Source organism: Cimex lectularius, unplaced genomic scaffold (assembly GCF_000648675.2).
Source record: "Cimex lectularius strain Harlan isolate CLEC.00 unplaced genomic scaffold, Clec_2.1 scaffold5, whole genome shotgun sequence".
In the NCBI taxonomy this organism is placed as follows: domain Eukaryota; kingdom Metazoa; phylum Arthropoda; class Insecta; order Hemiptera; family Cimicidae; genus Cimex; species Cimex lectularius.
This window is the reverse complement of record NW_019392993.1, coordinates 728,509-743,312: the sequence shown is the minus strand read 5'-3', so window position 1 is coordinate 743,312 and position 14,804 is coordinate 728,509. Positions and strand designations below refer to the sequence as shown.

The following is a 14,804-nucleotide window of genomic DNA, read 5'->3' as shown; positions in this document are numbered from 1 at the left end:
AAAAAAAAATTGTTTAATGTAAAAAAAGTCATCTTGTACATATAAATATTAAGATTGATTAGCATGTGTACATGTAATACACTCAGGAAGGAGAGAAAAAATCATAGAAAACTAGATCACTCACACAACAGAGAAAGGGAGAGAGAGAGAGAGAGAGAGAGAGAGAGAGAGAGAGAGAGAGAGAGAGTGAGAGAGAGAGAGTGATGAGTGAGTGAGAGAGATTGAATGAATGATGGTCTTATTTAGAGTGCAGAATTTAATCAAAATTCTGGACTACTCATCCATTCTCTCACATAATATATTCAGTTTTAGACAATTTATAAACGTTTTTGCTTACTCTAAATTAATCTTATTACAATTATATAGTATAACTATATACAATGTTTCTATCTTAATATTCTAATTTGATGTACGCTATAATAACAATTTACATAAAATATAAAAGCAATGAATGCTTGCAAATAATGTAAATTAATATTATACTTTTATATATGATAATATTTTAAACAAAGCCTACCATAAATTATGAATATTATTTCAGTTCTAACGGAGAAATGTACTTACATTTGAATCGTGCTTATTTGTGCTATATATTCTAGGTCTCACAGAAATAGTGCTCAGCACAATGTATTGTATTCTAAATTAAAAAAAGAACATTTATTTAAAGAATAATGTCGGTTCTTACATTTGATATAATGTATATTTATCTATTTTTACTAAATCTAGATTTCAATTTTCTTTTATTAGAAAATTGCATTGTGATGTTGATATTAAAGTGTCTAAAATATATTGTCATGTCTATTTGAATGCTTATCCATTCAATTTGTTTGCGTTTATTTTTGTTTTATTAAACAATTTGAATATAATAAAGTTTTTACATTATTAGTTGTCTTTTGAGATATCAGTTATAAATGATTAAAACTAGTTTTTCAAAAGGAAGAAATATATAGAAAGCTAAGTATTATCTTTATCTGTATATGTAAACTATAAATTAAAGTAATGTATAAATATAAATGATACAATGAAACGAATTTCATAATTTATTAAATAATAATGGCACATTCTTTTTCAATGTTAGTTAACCGTTCGTCAGATTGGTGCGCTGTCATTTTGAGTACCACTACCAAGTCAGTTTCTCCCCATGACAGCTGCCCGTTAGGTTATTCATCGGTGGGAATCCTCAGAGCCCAGAGGACTCATCCTATCGGTCGAATTATCAGTCTCACTTTTCGTTCACGTCTTTCTGTTCGGTCACCGCATCAGGAAACCGTGAGGCGTCGCGATTTTTTTTATGCTGTCGTGAAGGGCCTCCCCCGTCGGGACGGACCCTCGCTCGAACAAAGGGCTCCCACTCGAAAATGAAAAATGAACGACATAAGCATGGAAGAAAGGATCGCCATTAGGGACACCGCCAGGTCTCTCAAGAAGTACGGTTCCACCTCGAGCAACCTAAAGAGGTACGAGACGTACGCAAAGCACCAAGTACGAGAGACAGACACGCTACAGGGACTGGCCCTTAAGTACGGCGTTACAGTGAGTACAGTCAATCGATTCCATTTATTTTTAGACTGATCTTAATAACTATCATAATAAATAAATAACAATAACGGTTTTCTTTTATTCGGAAAACTGTAACAATATAAAAAAGGACGACTTGTGAAAGTAAGTTGCCAATTGGTCTCTTATTGCAGATGACCACAGGTTTCACTGACCTATTTTATCCGAAAAAAGAAACGTTATTGCTTATTTATTAATATTGTTACATTCATGTGTAAATGTTAATAAATAAAATACATATAAAAACCCAATATATAATTGAAAACTTTTAAAATTAAGCATTTGCTTGATATTTTGTTTTATATGTGTCTTGTCATGTTTTGATGTCATGTTATTTGATTACAATATGAAATAATACGAGTACATCCAACATAAACATACACTCATGTAAGGGAGAATGGAATAAGAAAACTAAAATAATTTATTTGCAAACGTTAACTCTTCTTCTCTTTTTGTGGACAGAGAAAAATATCTTGATACCACACACATACTCACACCCTATCTCACTCTCATTTACTCGCTCACAGTCTATCTCACCCACTTACTCAAGAGATGAAGAGAAAAATTGAATAAGAAAACTAAAATAATTTGTTTTTAATTGGTAATTGTACTTCTATTTCTCCATGTACTAAGAAAACTATCACAAGAACACCACACACACACACTCTCTCTCTCTCTCTCTCTCTCTCTCTCTCTCTCTTTCTTTNCACACACACACACACACACACACACACACACACACACACACACACACACACACACTCACTCACTCACTCACTCACTCACTCCACTCTCTCACTTACTCACTTAATTACTTGGAGCAGGAGGAAGAAGTGAATAAGAAAAGTATAATCATTTGTTTTTAAATTTTTAAACTTCTTCTATTTAACTTTGTGATAAGAGAGCAATCACAGAAAACACACTCTCTCTCTCTCTCTCTCTCTCTCTCTCTCTCTCTTTCTCTTTCTCTTTCTCTCATTTGCCCACTCACTCACTCATGAGTTGGAGAGAGAGAGAAGTGTATAAAAAAACGAATAATTTGTTTTTAAATACTAACTCTTCTTCGATTTCTCTACGTAATAAGAAAACAATCACAAGAATACACACTCTATCAATGATAAATATTTATTTTATGAATACATCTTATGTCTAATAATAATAATATCTTTACTTGTAACTATTTATCAAAGTGTAACAAAATAAGAGTAATACAGATCTTTTTAATAGACATTACTATGGTCAAGGCTGTCTGCATGTTTCTTAGGTAAATGAAAACATTTATCATTTCAAAAAGATAAAAAACTGTATATTAATAATTACGATTCATGGACTAAATTCTGCTCCTTCGTGGCGAAACTTGATAAATCAGCACTTATCTCATTTCCCTTATTCGGTTTTGTCCTTCAATATATCAATTAATTATTTTTGGTTGAAATGACAAATTCTGAATTGTGCTTGTAGATTATAAAAAGTGATTTATTTCTTTGACAAATACATATTTAATTAGATAAAGTAATTAACGATGATATTTAATTAACCATACTTAAAGATTGATATTGTATCGGGTTGTAAAATAAGTCAATAGCGTTTTTCAATTATCAGATTTTATGGATGCAATGTTTATTTAGTCGTTATATTGTTTACACACAGAAAAGGGATGAGTTAAGGTGTTTTTATTTGTCAGTTTCGTTCGAGATCTCGTATTTTTACAAAGTGTTTTGCTAATTTAAAATGGATGGAAAATAATACATTTTGTCATTTAATGCAGTTAAGACAATTTGTAATGTGTACGGTGAAGACTCTTAAGACAAAGCATCGTCTGTGTGTGGTTTGGTCGGTTCAGAAATGGAAATTTTGATTTGGAAGACACAAAGCACTTCAACCATGAATAAAGATTTGAGGCAGTGCATTTGTGATTTAGTTGATTATATTCATTGACAATTGAATGATTTTACTACCTTAAGATAAAAGTAATAAAATTGAGTTTGTAATTTTTAATTATCGTGAATTGATCCTGATAATTTATATGGAAGAACCTTGTGACAGTTTAATATTTTCCAAGTAGACATTTTTTAATTTTAACTGAGTTTTATAATTCAAATTCATATTTGTCATATTACTTATATTTATAATAATCTTACTATAATTATCGTATAATCTACTCTAAGAAAAAAAATAAAATTATGACTTCAATTAATAATATTAATGCATAGAAATATCAATACAATTTCATGGACATGCAAGACCTTAAAATATGAGAGAACTTATTATAAATAAATAATTTGTTGGAGTCATGAGGAACAATCAAGAATGAGGTAGTTTAGAAGATTATAAATAAAAATTATCTGGCCTTTTTTTGGCATCTGAGACTTTGCCCAATATAATTTCATAACTTATTTTTAAATTCAACCTCCAGCGAGTAAAACATTCACTACCCACAAGGATTAGCGTGCTTTTTGTTGTTTACTCCAAAATTTTCAGACTTATAAAAGAAATACAGTCAAAACTCATATTAAAAATATCTTGCCGTGTTTGCACCTTTTATGAAGGATTATCCTTTAATCACATCCGTAATCTATGAAGGTCTTCAGCTTAATCCGCTTAATATGAAAAACAGGTAGTAAAGTTTTATATTACTGTTTGGTTAGTTTTAAATCATTGATATAGCCAGGAGAATACTCAGTTGTAAAATCCAAGAGAGCAGAAAGTACCAATTTGATTTGGGACATGGGTTTTACATATGTAAAAAATGTGAAAGCAATTCATGCTCAGTCGATCTTCACATTTACTTTTTAAACTCTTGTGCCCAGTAATGTGCATCTTGCTCGTGCATTAATTACCTCCTGCTGCTAATGCAATCAACAAGGCAATCTTTTATAAAATATTATGAAACTATTAGAAATTGAGAAAAAGGGTGAAAAAAAATGATAAAAGATAAAAATTATTGTTGTTGGGTCGGTGATATGTCTAAGCATTGCAGTTTCAGTAAATGGTTCTATGAAAGAGCTAAGTCCCAACCTCTGGACTACTTAACTACTACGATCCAAGAAAATGCTGTAAAAACATGATTTAAAGAAAGCGGCAGCTTCAGTGGGCCAGATCGGCAGAGATCTACGTATTAAGACTGTCAGTAGGTGGCCCTTGGAGCAACTGACTTGTAGAAGAGGGGCCATCTTCACCCAATTAAGAATAGGCCATGCAAGTCCATACATGGACTCTTACTTTTGGGCCAAAGCCTGCAAAAAATTTATCTGGCATGTAGAGAAAGATTCATTTATGTATACCACTTGATTGAAGGGATTTCTTGACCATGAAGGAATGCCACTCGATAAAATGAACTTGGCAGCGAGTATTTAGGCCTCTTTCAATTTTTGGAGTAAACAGAGCTGTTTTATTGTATATAGTACTGATAGGTGTCTCGTTTGTATTTATTTATTTTAATTATTTTTTAAAATAAGATTTTGGAGGTTGATGAGGAAGACAAATTTCCTTCACAACCTCAACAAGTGGACACAAACATAATAGAACCCCTATAGCTTATAGTCATACCTTGGAATGTGCGCTATTCCTTGTAAAACTGAGCTTGGTGCCTCTTAGTGGATGTCCTTTGGTGTGAGAAATGTTCTACCAAAGTAGCTTTACCGTAAACAATTCACAAAGGATATGTGCCAATGTCTCTGTTTCCTCCTGACAGAACCAGCATGTTTCTGTCTCAGCTTTGTTTATCGTCTTAAAGGTGGCTCCAGACAAGTGGGATTCGCCAAATGCTGAGCAGTGGTTCGCCGAACCCAACTAGTGTGGTCGGGTGCTCGGTTATTTGCCGAACAACAATATTCGGTGCTCGCCTTGCTTGGCCAACAGTCGGTTTTCTTGTCCGCTTCAAAGTACATGAATATTCGTGAAGTTGCATTCACATGTTCGGGAATCAACTGTACTGTGCAATAAATCAATTGTAAAATTAATTATTTATTTCTATTTACTGCCATTTATTTTTTTGATAATAAACGATTTCTAACTAGTATAGATGTATTAATGAAAGAATAACACAGCATTGTTTATTGGTTAAGAAAGGATTGGCCCAACATAACAGTCAACAGTCTTGGATTTCCTCAATCAAGCTGAACCAATAATATAGAATGCTTCTCTTCTGAATCACAAAAATCGGAAAGAGTTTTTCAATGTGTGGAAACGGATCGAAGTAAGATGAGGCAACAGCACTCTGTGACTGATTTGTAACCAAAAAAAAAAAAAAAACAGTTTCACTGTTGTCCATCACGATTGGTACTAAATTGAGGATTTGCTCAGCACTTGGCAAATATTTGTTGTTTCCACACAAACTGGGTCGTTGTACATACCTCGCATGTATGTATTTGTAGGCGCGTTATTTGGCAAATGCCAAGATGAGCATCTCGAGACTTAGTGTATATTCAGCGGCAATCAGCATTCGGCGAATACTTCATGTCTGGAGCCACCTTAAGATGATAATTTTGAGGGCAATGGCTGGCCAAAAGCCTATAATTCTTCTCAATAAGCTGCTGAGAGCAAGTTCTTTTACCTCATTTTTGAGAGATTTATCAGCCTCTTAGCTTGCCCCATACCTGGAGGGTTTTCCAGTGTTCTGAGTTTACTTTTGCGTCTACTGAGATTGAATGTACTTATTAGCGTGAATGTGTACTATGAGGGCACTGATTATGGAATATTACTCAATATTGGGCACTCACCTCAACATTTAATTATATGAGCTATGTGCAAAGGTTATGGAAGAATATCAAGAACTCCACCACACACATGAACTTGAATGATATGAAAATAGAAAAGAATGTATTTAAAAAAAGAATGAGAATGTGAGTGTATCTAGATTTAAAAACTGCATGCATTGGGGCTGAAAATACCAAACTCCTGTCAGCCCATGGGGAGCCAAAACCTGAAGTTTCTCACAGTTTGCCAGGGGGAAGTCATAAGCTCAGTCCTGTATGTATGTGTATGTATCTGCAGAGCTGAGCTTATATAAATGAATGAATGGTGTGTGTGTGTAAGTTTTAAGTTTTTCCCTTAATTATTCACACAAAAACGACATCTCATGATTTTTTCTGGTCTGCTTTCCAATTATAATATTGATTTAGCATAAAATTTATAATCTTGATAAATATCTTATAAGAGGAGGATTTTAATCAATGGCCATGTTCCACAAATTTAGTTTATTTATATGGCTTATCTAATTTTAAACAATCATGTGTTCAAATCGTGGTTCATTGACACAGATAAAACTGTTTAGATTAGTTCAATTCGAACGGCCGTAACCATGTCTTAATTTAATAATGCATACCAAACAAAATAGACATAACATGGTCTAATTAATTTTTTGTCATTGAAATCATTGGTTAGATTTAAAAACATCACAAAGAACCACTTATGGCCATGAATGATGGATTTTTATATGGCTAACAATTGAAAATATTTAATTAAGGTGATTTGTTCAGTAGAATTAGGAATTTATTGACATTTTTCCTCCTCTGTATTTAACTTACTCTTCAGTTTCTGTGATTTACTTGTTGAGCTGGCAGAAAAATATCAAGCTATTTCACAACTATTTACATTTTTGTGGTTTAAGATATAAAATATTCCCTAGTAGACAAATAAAATAATGAAACAATTTTGCACGAATAATTTTTATATATTGTTTTACTATAAAGCATAATATATTTTAAATTCCAGTGTATGATAGAAATAGTGGCAAATTCCAGAAAATAATTAACTTAATTTCCAAATATTTCTTAGAAAGCCGAACATTCGCTGAAGTTAAATCACAGTTTCAATATTACTTAATACTTTTAATTAATAATTTTAAATTAATAATAATTAAATAATACTTAATTTAATTAATGGTAATGCATAACATAAATTAATAGACGTATAAAAAAACCTATCCTACCATCGCCATCGAAATTTGTGTTCATTACAAAACTAAAGTAAATTACTTTTCATTATTATTAATTAATATTTTTTTAAATTTATTTAATTAATTTTTTTTTAACTACGAGGTTACATGAACCCTCAGGGTGCCAGCGTTTTTGACAAAAAGCCCATTTGTAAGTATGTCCCGGGAACTTTAATTTAGGCTAGGCTACGACGGGGGCTATCGGCAGCTAGGTCATTTCAGCCCCAGATGCATGTAAACTATAATCTAGCCTAATATTACATAAATTGGATAAGTCAGTCGCACAAATAAATACATTCATTCATATAAAAGCATTCATGCATACTGATTAGTCGATGGAGTTCTGGATATTCCTCCATCGACCTATACGCAGTACTAATACTCTGATCTAAATTAGGGTCGATGGGGTACTTTTATAAATATTCCGCCATCGACCCTAAGCACACACTTCCTGAGGGGCGATTATGATGCTATATTTCACCATCATCCCTCATCACTCACACTAATAAATACGCACATTCAAACAAAACACAATGATAAGACACCTAGAATATAATTATATACAGTATAATATCCCTATTTCCTCTGAAAATTGAAACAGGGAACGTAGAAACTGCTGTGCTCAAGAACCATTCTTAAATTTGGCGGCATGCTTACACGCTCTCTGTATGGAGCCAAGTAAGTCATGACACACCTCTATTATTATTTAAGCAGTTTATTAGTGTATGAATCAATTGATCTTTATCTAACATTCAAATTAACTGGGGGGGGGGGAGAAGTAGTAATAAAGAAGAAATTGAAGTGTAGTAAAAATTTTTGTGCTTGTAATATAAATTAAATTAAACAACTACAAATTTGTCTTAATTATAGAACATTTGTTTTGAGAAATAAATATCTGAGAATCCATTTTCATAAATTACGGATGTGAAAATAGTTAGGGTCTCTAATATTAACTGTTATTCCCAACTATTGATGGAGTGCTGTTATTTTTCCCAGTGGAAAAATTCCCAGGATAAAATAATATTATAATTAGAAGTCATTGAGTTTTCTCGTCGTAATGGAACATGTCTTGTTGAATATATATCAACAGTAAAAGAAAAATTGAAATCTGAACTTAGAAGATTTCCTCTTTGGGTCAGTGGGTCTGCAGTTCGGTCATTTTTGATCAACCTGGATGTTCAATGTTTTTCCCTGCATTTCAGCATTTTGGCATCTTCAATTGCACGCATATAAAAATGACATGATTGATTTAATATTTGTTATAACTTTTGTAGATTGCCAAATGAATTTAGTTGAGATAATAGTAGTATAAATCTATGAGTGATTTCGCCCTACTACATTGAATTTTTTATTTATAAGTAATATATCACTATCTGCAATTCAAAATTACATGTAATTAAGAATACTTATATATATTTATAAATATTTACTTAGTTGATTTGCATTGAGGAATGCGATCATTGTTTTTTTCCCACACTTCATTTTACTGGTTTATCACGATTCCTCGGAAAGGAAGTCATGGGGCTATTTCTGCATGAGAAGCTTTTTGGGATTTGGGGTGGATTTTTTGAACAAGGCTTGGTTGATGAATATTTGGGGCGATGAGAGAATGTACTATGGGACTAGGTCAATTTTTTAGAAATTGATTTTTGGATATGTGATAAATTTTAAAGTCATGGAGAGTAGTATTGGAGACAAATCCAGCGTTATTTCCCTCAAGATGTAAAACAATTTTAAACAGGAAAAAGGGTTTAATTGAATAAATGTTCCAGTTTAAGGAGGCAGGCACCCCCTGGTTTTGCTTTATTATTGACCAGCATTCTTCATGTAGAGGAGGAAAGTGTCGACTGGGACGTAGAAGGCGATGGATCACGATTGCTGGAGGGTCCTCTTCTCTTGACGAACTCCTCGGGAAGACTAACCTCCAAACTCAGACTCCAGATTCAGGGGACTGCACCTGACTCTCACTTAGGTTCTTACTCAATCTAATTCTGCTTCCGACTTTGTCTGACGATCTTCAATACAGGCCCGCCTTATACTCGGGGTGGATGAGGATGTATGTGCAATCTGATCCTTGCTGGTGAGGTTGTGTATGTGACCTCAGGTGGCAAGAACTCACCTTGTGCAAGACCTTGTTGGCTAGGCCACACAATATTGTTCTAAGGACTTTGTAGGGTTGGAAACAATGGGCATTAGAAGGTTCTTTGCAGTTCTATACTCTACATCCAAATAGGTTGTTCTACAATTTTGTAGATCCATTAGCTTAGATTGTCATCCAAAACGTTTGCAAAGTAGACCTTAGCAACTGTATAGGTCTTGTCGTTTCAATCACATATGCTGATTCTATTTTAATTGTGATTGTAGGCAAAACCCCAAAGCTTATTTTATTAAGAATGAGCTACTGCCCCAAAAAATCAGTCCGTAATTGAGAATTGGCTGGAAACAGCTCGTATAAACCACTTTACTTGTCAATCGCCTAAGCATATTTATTGCAAAACAAAGTCGGCCGAGTTTAGGTTGGAGTTGGAAAAGTTTCCTCCTGTGTTAATTTTCTGCCAAGAAAACACCCAACAATTTGTAAGACTGGGTTCAATGTAGACTCTCGCCATCTACCAAGATGCCAGTCAATGACAAATCAAGGAAATCACTAAAACTGAGATACTGTTTTCTTTACATTAAGATCAAGATCATTCTCCAAAAACCAAGCCATGACATTATCCATTGTGTGCTTAATTTTCAACCATAACTCATAGGATGTACTTCCCGCAATGATTAAGGAACTTTTGTCTGCAAAAAGATAAAAATGTCCATCTTAGCGTACAAAATCAGTAATATATATTAAAAATAAAAGAGTGCTGAGTATGGAAACATGTGGTACTCCATATTTGATTGTGATCTTGGAAGACAGTTCCTCACTGAATTTTATTTTCTGGTAGCAATCCTGCAGATAAGCAAAAGATCATTAGCAACACCCTGAATTCCAACATTTTCCACCTAGCAAAGTAAAGGATAATGGTCAACCAAGTTGAAAGCTTTGGAATGGTCTAAAGGTGGCTTCAGACATGCCTTTATTCACCCAAGGCCGATTGCCACTGAAGATTTGCCCAGTCTCAAGATGCTCATCTTAGCATTTACCAAATAGAATGCCTATGCATGCACACACAACAATCACCCAGTTTGTGCGGATACAGCAAATACATATTTGCCAAGTGCCGTGCGAGTCCTCACCAATTGTGATGGACAATAGTGAAATTGTCATTCAGCTGTGGTTGCGTAGTGGCTACAAACTCAATCACGAATCAGTCACAGAGTACTGTTGCCCTATCTTACTTTTGATCTGTTTTCATGCAACTGAAACCTCATTCTTTTCTTTTTGTGATTCAGAAGAGAAATGTTTTAAATTTTTGGTTCTGCTTGGTGTAGATCGAGGTGTTCCAAGAGTGTTAAGATACTGTTGTTCTTTCAATGTCTATAATAGTTACGAAGTGGAAGCTTTGAATTCGGCTTCTTCACGAATATTCGTTCACTTTGAAGCAAACAAGAAAACCGACGATTAGCTGAGCAAGGTGAGCAGTGAATATTAATACCTGGCGAAAAACCGAGCGCCCAGGAACCTTTGCTCAGCATTTGGCGAATCCTGCATATCTGGAGCTACCTTAAGACTATGCATAATGTTATGGGGACCACAGTGGCCAAATGGTTATGGCATCTGACTCCCTGGAAAAAAGCCAGAGGATTTTTAATTTTATGTAATATGGAGAAGTTGTGTAAAGTGGCTTGACCCCCTGTCCGTGACACCCAAGGGCTTATTACTTTACTTTTACTTTATGAATAATGTTGTTAGTAAATAACGTAATAACAGTGTTATATTATGAAACCACAATTTCTTGAAGCATGTGATACTTTATTTGAAAGTATTTGTATTTATCCTCTTAACTTCTAATTAGAATTTTTTTTTATTAAGCTTTTATTTTATAATACAGCGATGACTGACAATTTGATTTTGTATTTTCAGACAGAGCAGATAAGAAGGGCGAACCGGTTATGGGCGAACGACAGCCTGTTCCTCCGAAAATCACTTTTAATCCCAGTGACCGGTGACAAAGCTGCTTCGCCGAGTGAAGTGGTGCTTCTTGAAGCAGACGATGTACTACCAAACAATAACAACAACAACCACCATCACCAAATCCCCGAGGAAGAACATAGTTACAATGATTTCCTAGTCAAAATAGACTGTGCTATTGCAACGACAAAAAGCCAAGTTATGGTGGCCCAAGATAACAGCGAGTGAGAATTATTTCAAGTTTTTCTTAATCTCTCTTACCAACCAATTTACACGTATACAAATCTTTATCTTATCTGTAATAATTTAGAAAAATATTCTCTCTTGTTTAGTTATCTATTGCTATCAATAATACAATATTTACTATTTTAATCTGTACTAACCATATAAACTTTCCATATATTTAACAATGTCAGTAATGTTAACACCATTTAAATATAATAAAATAAAATGTATTTTTATATGTATAGTTTACAAACAAGTATGACCTTTATTTTTTGTTTCTGTGTAAATTGGCAGTTGTTTATTTTCAAATATGTTCATTTTCTATGTTTAGGTTTATCGAACATGACTCGATATTTTGGAAAAGGAAAGGTGCCGTTTCGCGATTGAAACAGAAACAAGAGATGCAACAACAACAGAGTTATCAGGAAATAAACAGACATCCTAATTCGATTTATTCGAAACAGTCCACCAGCAATGGCACCGATCTGCCGACTGTGATGACACAAGGTAGAAAAGTTCGCAACTCCCTCGAACGCTTAGAAAAGGAACAAGACGAGCTGTTTGAATTGTAGCGAAATCCCTTGTCTTTATCTTGATATTTTCTATTTTCATTATACACACATTCACAGGTACAGACACAAAAGAACTTCTTACAAAAACAAAATGTAAATAATTTTATTTAACCTTAAAATATCAATAGCACAACCCAATATATCACATATTTGCTTGCTTGGGCTATTATAATTTTGTGCTAAATGTGTAAATAGTTTTGTTTAGTGTATATATTTCTATTATTTATAAAAGATATTTTATTTATAAATCATAGCTGAAAGTTATACGTTACTAGTTCTTTTTGTTAGCTCGGATTCTTTTGTTCTGTTAGCTCATTCAGGTTCATATTTGTCTTTGGTAGCTTGTTTAACAAAGAAAAACCTCATGACAATATTAGTGTCTCCTTCGAAGAATGTACATAATGTTTCTAACTGTGATGAAAAAATTGTACAGTACCTACATGATGCTGAGAAAGATATATGAAGAAAAATCAGAGGTTGGCTTTATAATTTGCCAAGACTAATCAGGAAAAAGAAAATAATTTTTTTTACTCATCTTAGTATATTCTAATGCAGCCTTTGATGAATTCAGATAGATGAAAAAAAAAAAAAAATAGAAAAGAAACCACTTATTTTTGCACTGATTAGTCGGAAGGATTAGAAAAGTTGGAGTTAGACTTGGCCTACCAAGTATTATTATTGACTGATTTCCTTTTACATATCTCAATATTTTTTTAAATTTTTATTTACCAAATTTAATAATTTCTCATTGTATGCGGGTGAACATCTTTTCATTTTAATAAGTGTTTAGTATAAGAGGAAACCATATCAAACCTAGCACATAGTTGAAACCGTGTTACATGTTCTATTGTTGTCCATTGTGGTACCAAAATGTTCGCATGTGTCTTTTACATTTTTTATGCAATTTAAATATATTTTTGACCTATATAAATCCACGATACAAGCTGGACAATGTATATTTGTGGTGTAGGTATTTACTAAATTAAATAAAGTGATGTGTACCTTAACGTTGAAATTTATTTTGTTCAAATTATATTTGGTTTTGTTTAATACTGAGAAATAATTTAAATATTTAAAAACATTCAAATTGTTAAGAAAATTGTAGGAAAAATATAGCCAGTTTGCCTATGGAGGCTTCCTGAGCAATTTGTTAAATACATTTTTTTTTATATGCCTAATGTTTGTATATTATTACTTTATCCTTAGATATCATTTAGTTATAACTTATATTCATTACAGTATTTCTTCAACTAAATTCTCAACCTGCCTAGTGGATTTAAAACTATTAATTTCAAATACAGTAACAGCCGAATGGAAAAACGGCTGGGCTCGTAAAAATAAAGATAAAAAACTGCCAAACTGTGGCAAGTTAAGAAAAACATCGGCTCCTTGTCTGTGGAGAACAGGTTGAAAAGGGAAAAAGCCACACTGACAAGAGTGTGCATAAGTCATTAAAAAATAACCCACTGGCACCCTTCTGGTCAGAAAGCAATTTTATTCATGCAAAAATAAAATAACAGAAACAAATTTTAATTGCAGAAGATGACGTTTGAAGGCAATATTTTAATATTGTTGAATTTGTGCGTTGTCTTGGCCAGCAGGCACAGAGCGCTGTTCTGGTACCAGGATTTTAAATATTTATATTTGTTAATTTATCGGAATTAATGTAATTTATTAGTGTGGTTGTTTAATTCTACCCCGAGGAATATCAAGTACTCTGGGGTGAGTGTGAGATGACTGGACAGTAAAAGTTAAGTTCTTAGCAGGAGTGGTGTGAATTCAACCCTGACCTGAGGAATATTTTTATATTATGAGGAGTATGAATATTATGAGGAAGAACACAGCAGAACATCAGATACAATGATATGGTACACAGATGGCTCCAAAACAAACGAAGGAACCGGATCGGGCGTTTTCTGTACAAGCCCAAAACATGAGCAATCAAACTCATCAGGGAAGCACACTTCGGTCTTTCAAGCAGAAATACATGCCATCAATGCTCGTGCCCTGGAAAATCTTAAAAGAGGTTACATGGACAAAAAATCCTCAAGATCAGATAGCCAAGCAGCCATTAAAGCATTAGCATGTAAAAGAATCACATCAAAATTATTTAGTGAACGCATCCAAAACCTGGAGGAAACAACAACCTGATGATATCTTGGGTGCCAGGGCACAGGGGAATTTTTGGTAATGAGAAAGCAGACAGACTGGCCAGAGGAGGATCTGCAAGACCATACATAGGCCCCGAACTTATTCTTGGGATAACAAAAACAAATATAGAATCCTCCATTGCAGAATGGATCCAAGCAAAACAAAAGGAGAAGTGGATAAACTCTAGCGTAGGACTACTAACTGGTCACTGGCATCTGAGAAAACATTACGCAACATCGAAATATACAACGAGGATCCCATCTGCAGATTATATAATGAGGAGGAGGAAACAGCCACC

The 14,804-nt window shown here is 33.6% G+C and overlaps 1 protein-coding gene across 1 annotated transcript; it reads left to right on the top strand.

The window, feature by feature from the left end:
- The first annotated feature begins 1,124 nt into the window (after positions 1-1,124).
- Positions 1,125-13,533, top strand: LOC106666236 (lysM and putative peptidoglycan-binding domain-containing protein 2). The gene is made up of 3 exons (XM_014393291.2): positions 1,125-1,533; positions 11,511-11,782; positions 12,115-13,533. The coding sequence occupies exons 1-3, from the start codon at positions 1,366-1,368 to the stop codon at positions 12,353-12,355; spliced, it is 681 nt and encodes a 226-aa protein (XP_014248777.1). The 5' UTR covers positions 1,125-1,365; the 3' UTR covers positions 12,356-13,533.
- The last annotated feature ends 1,271 nt before the right edge of the window (positions 13,534-14,804 follow it).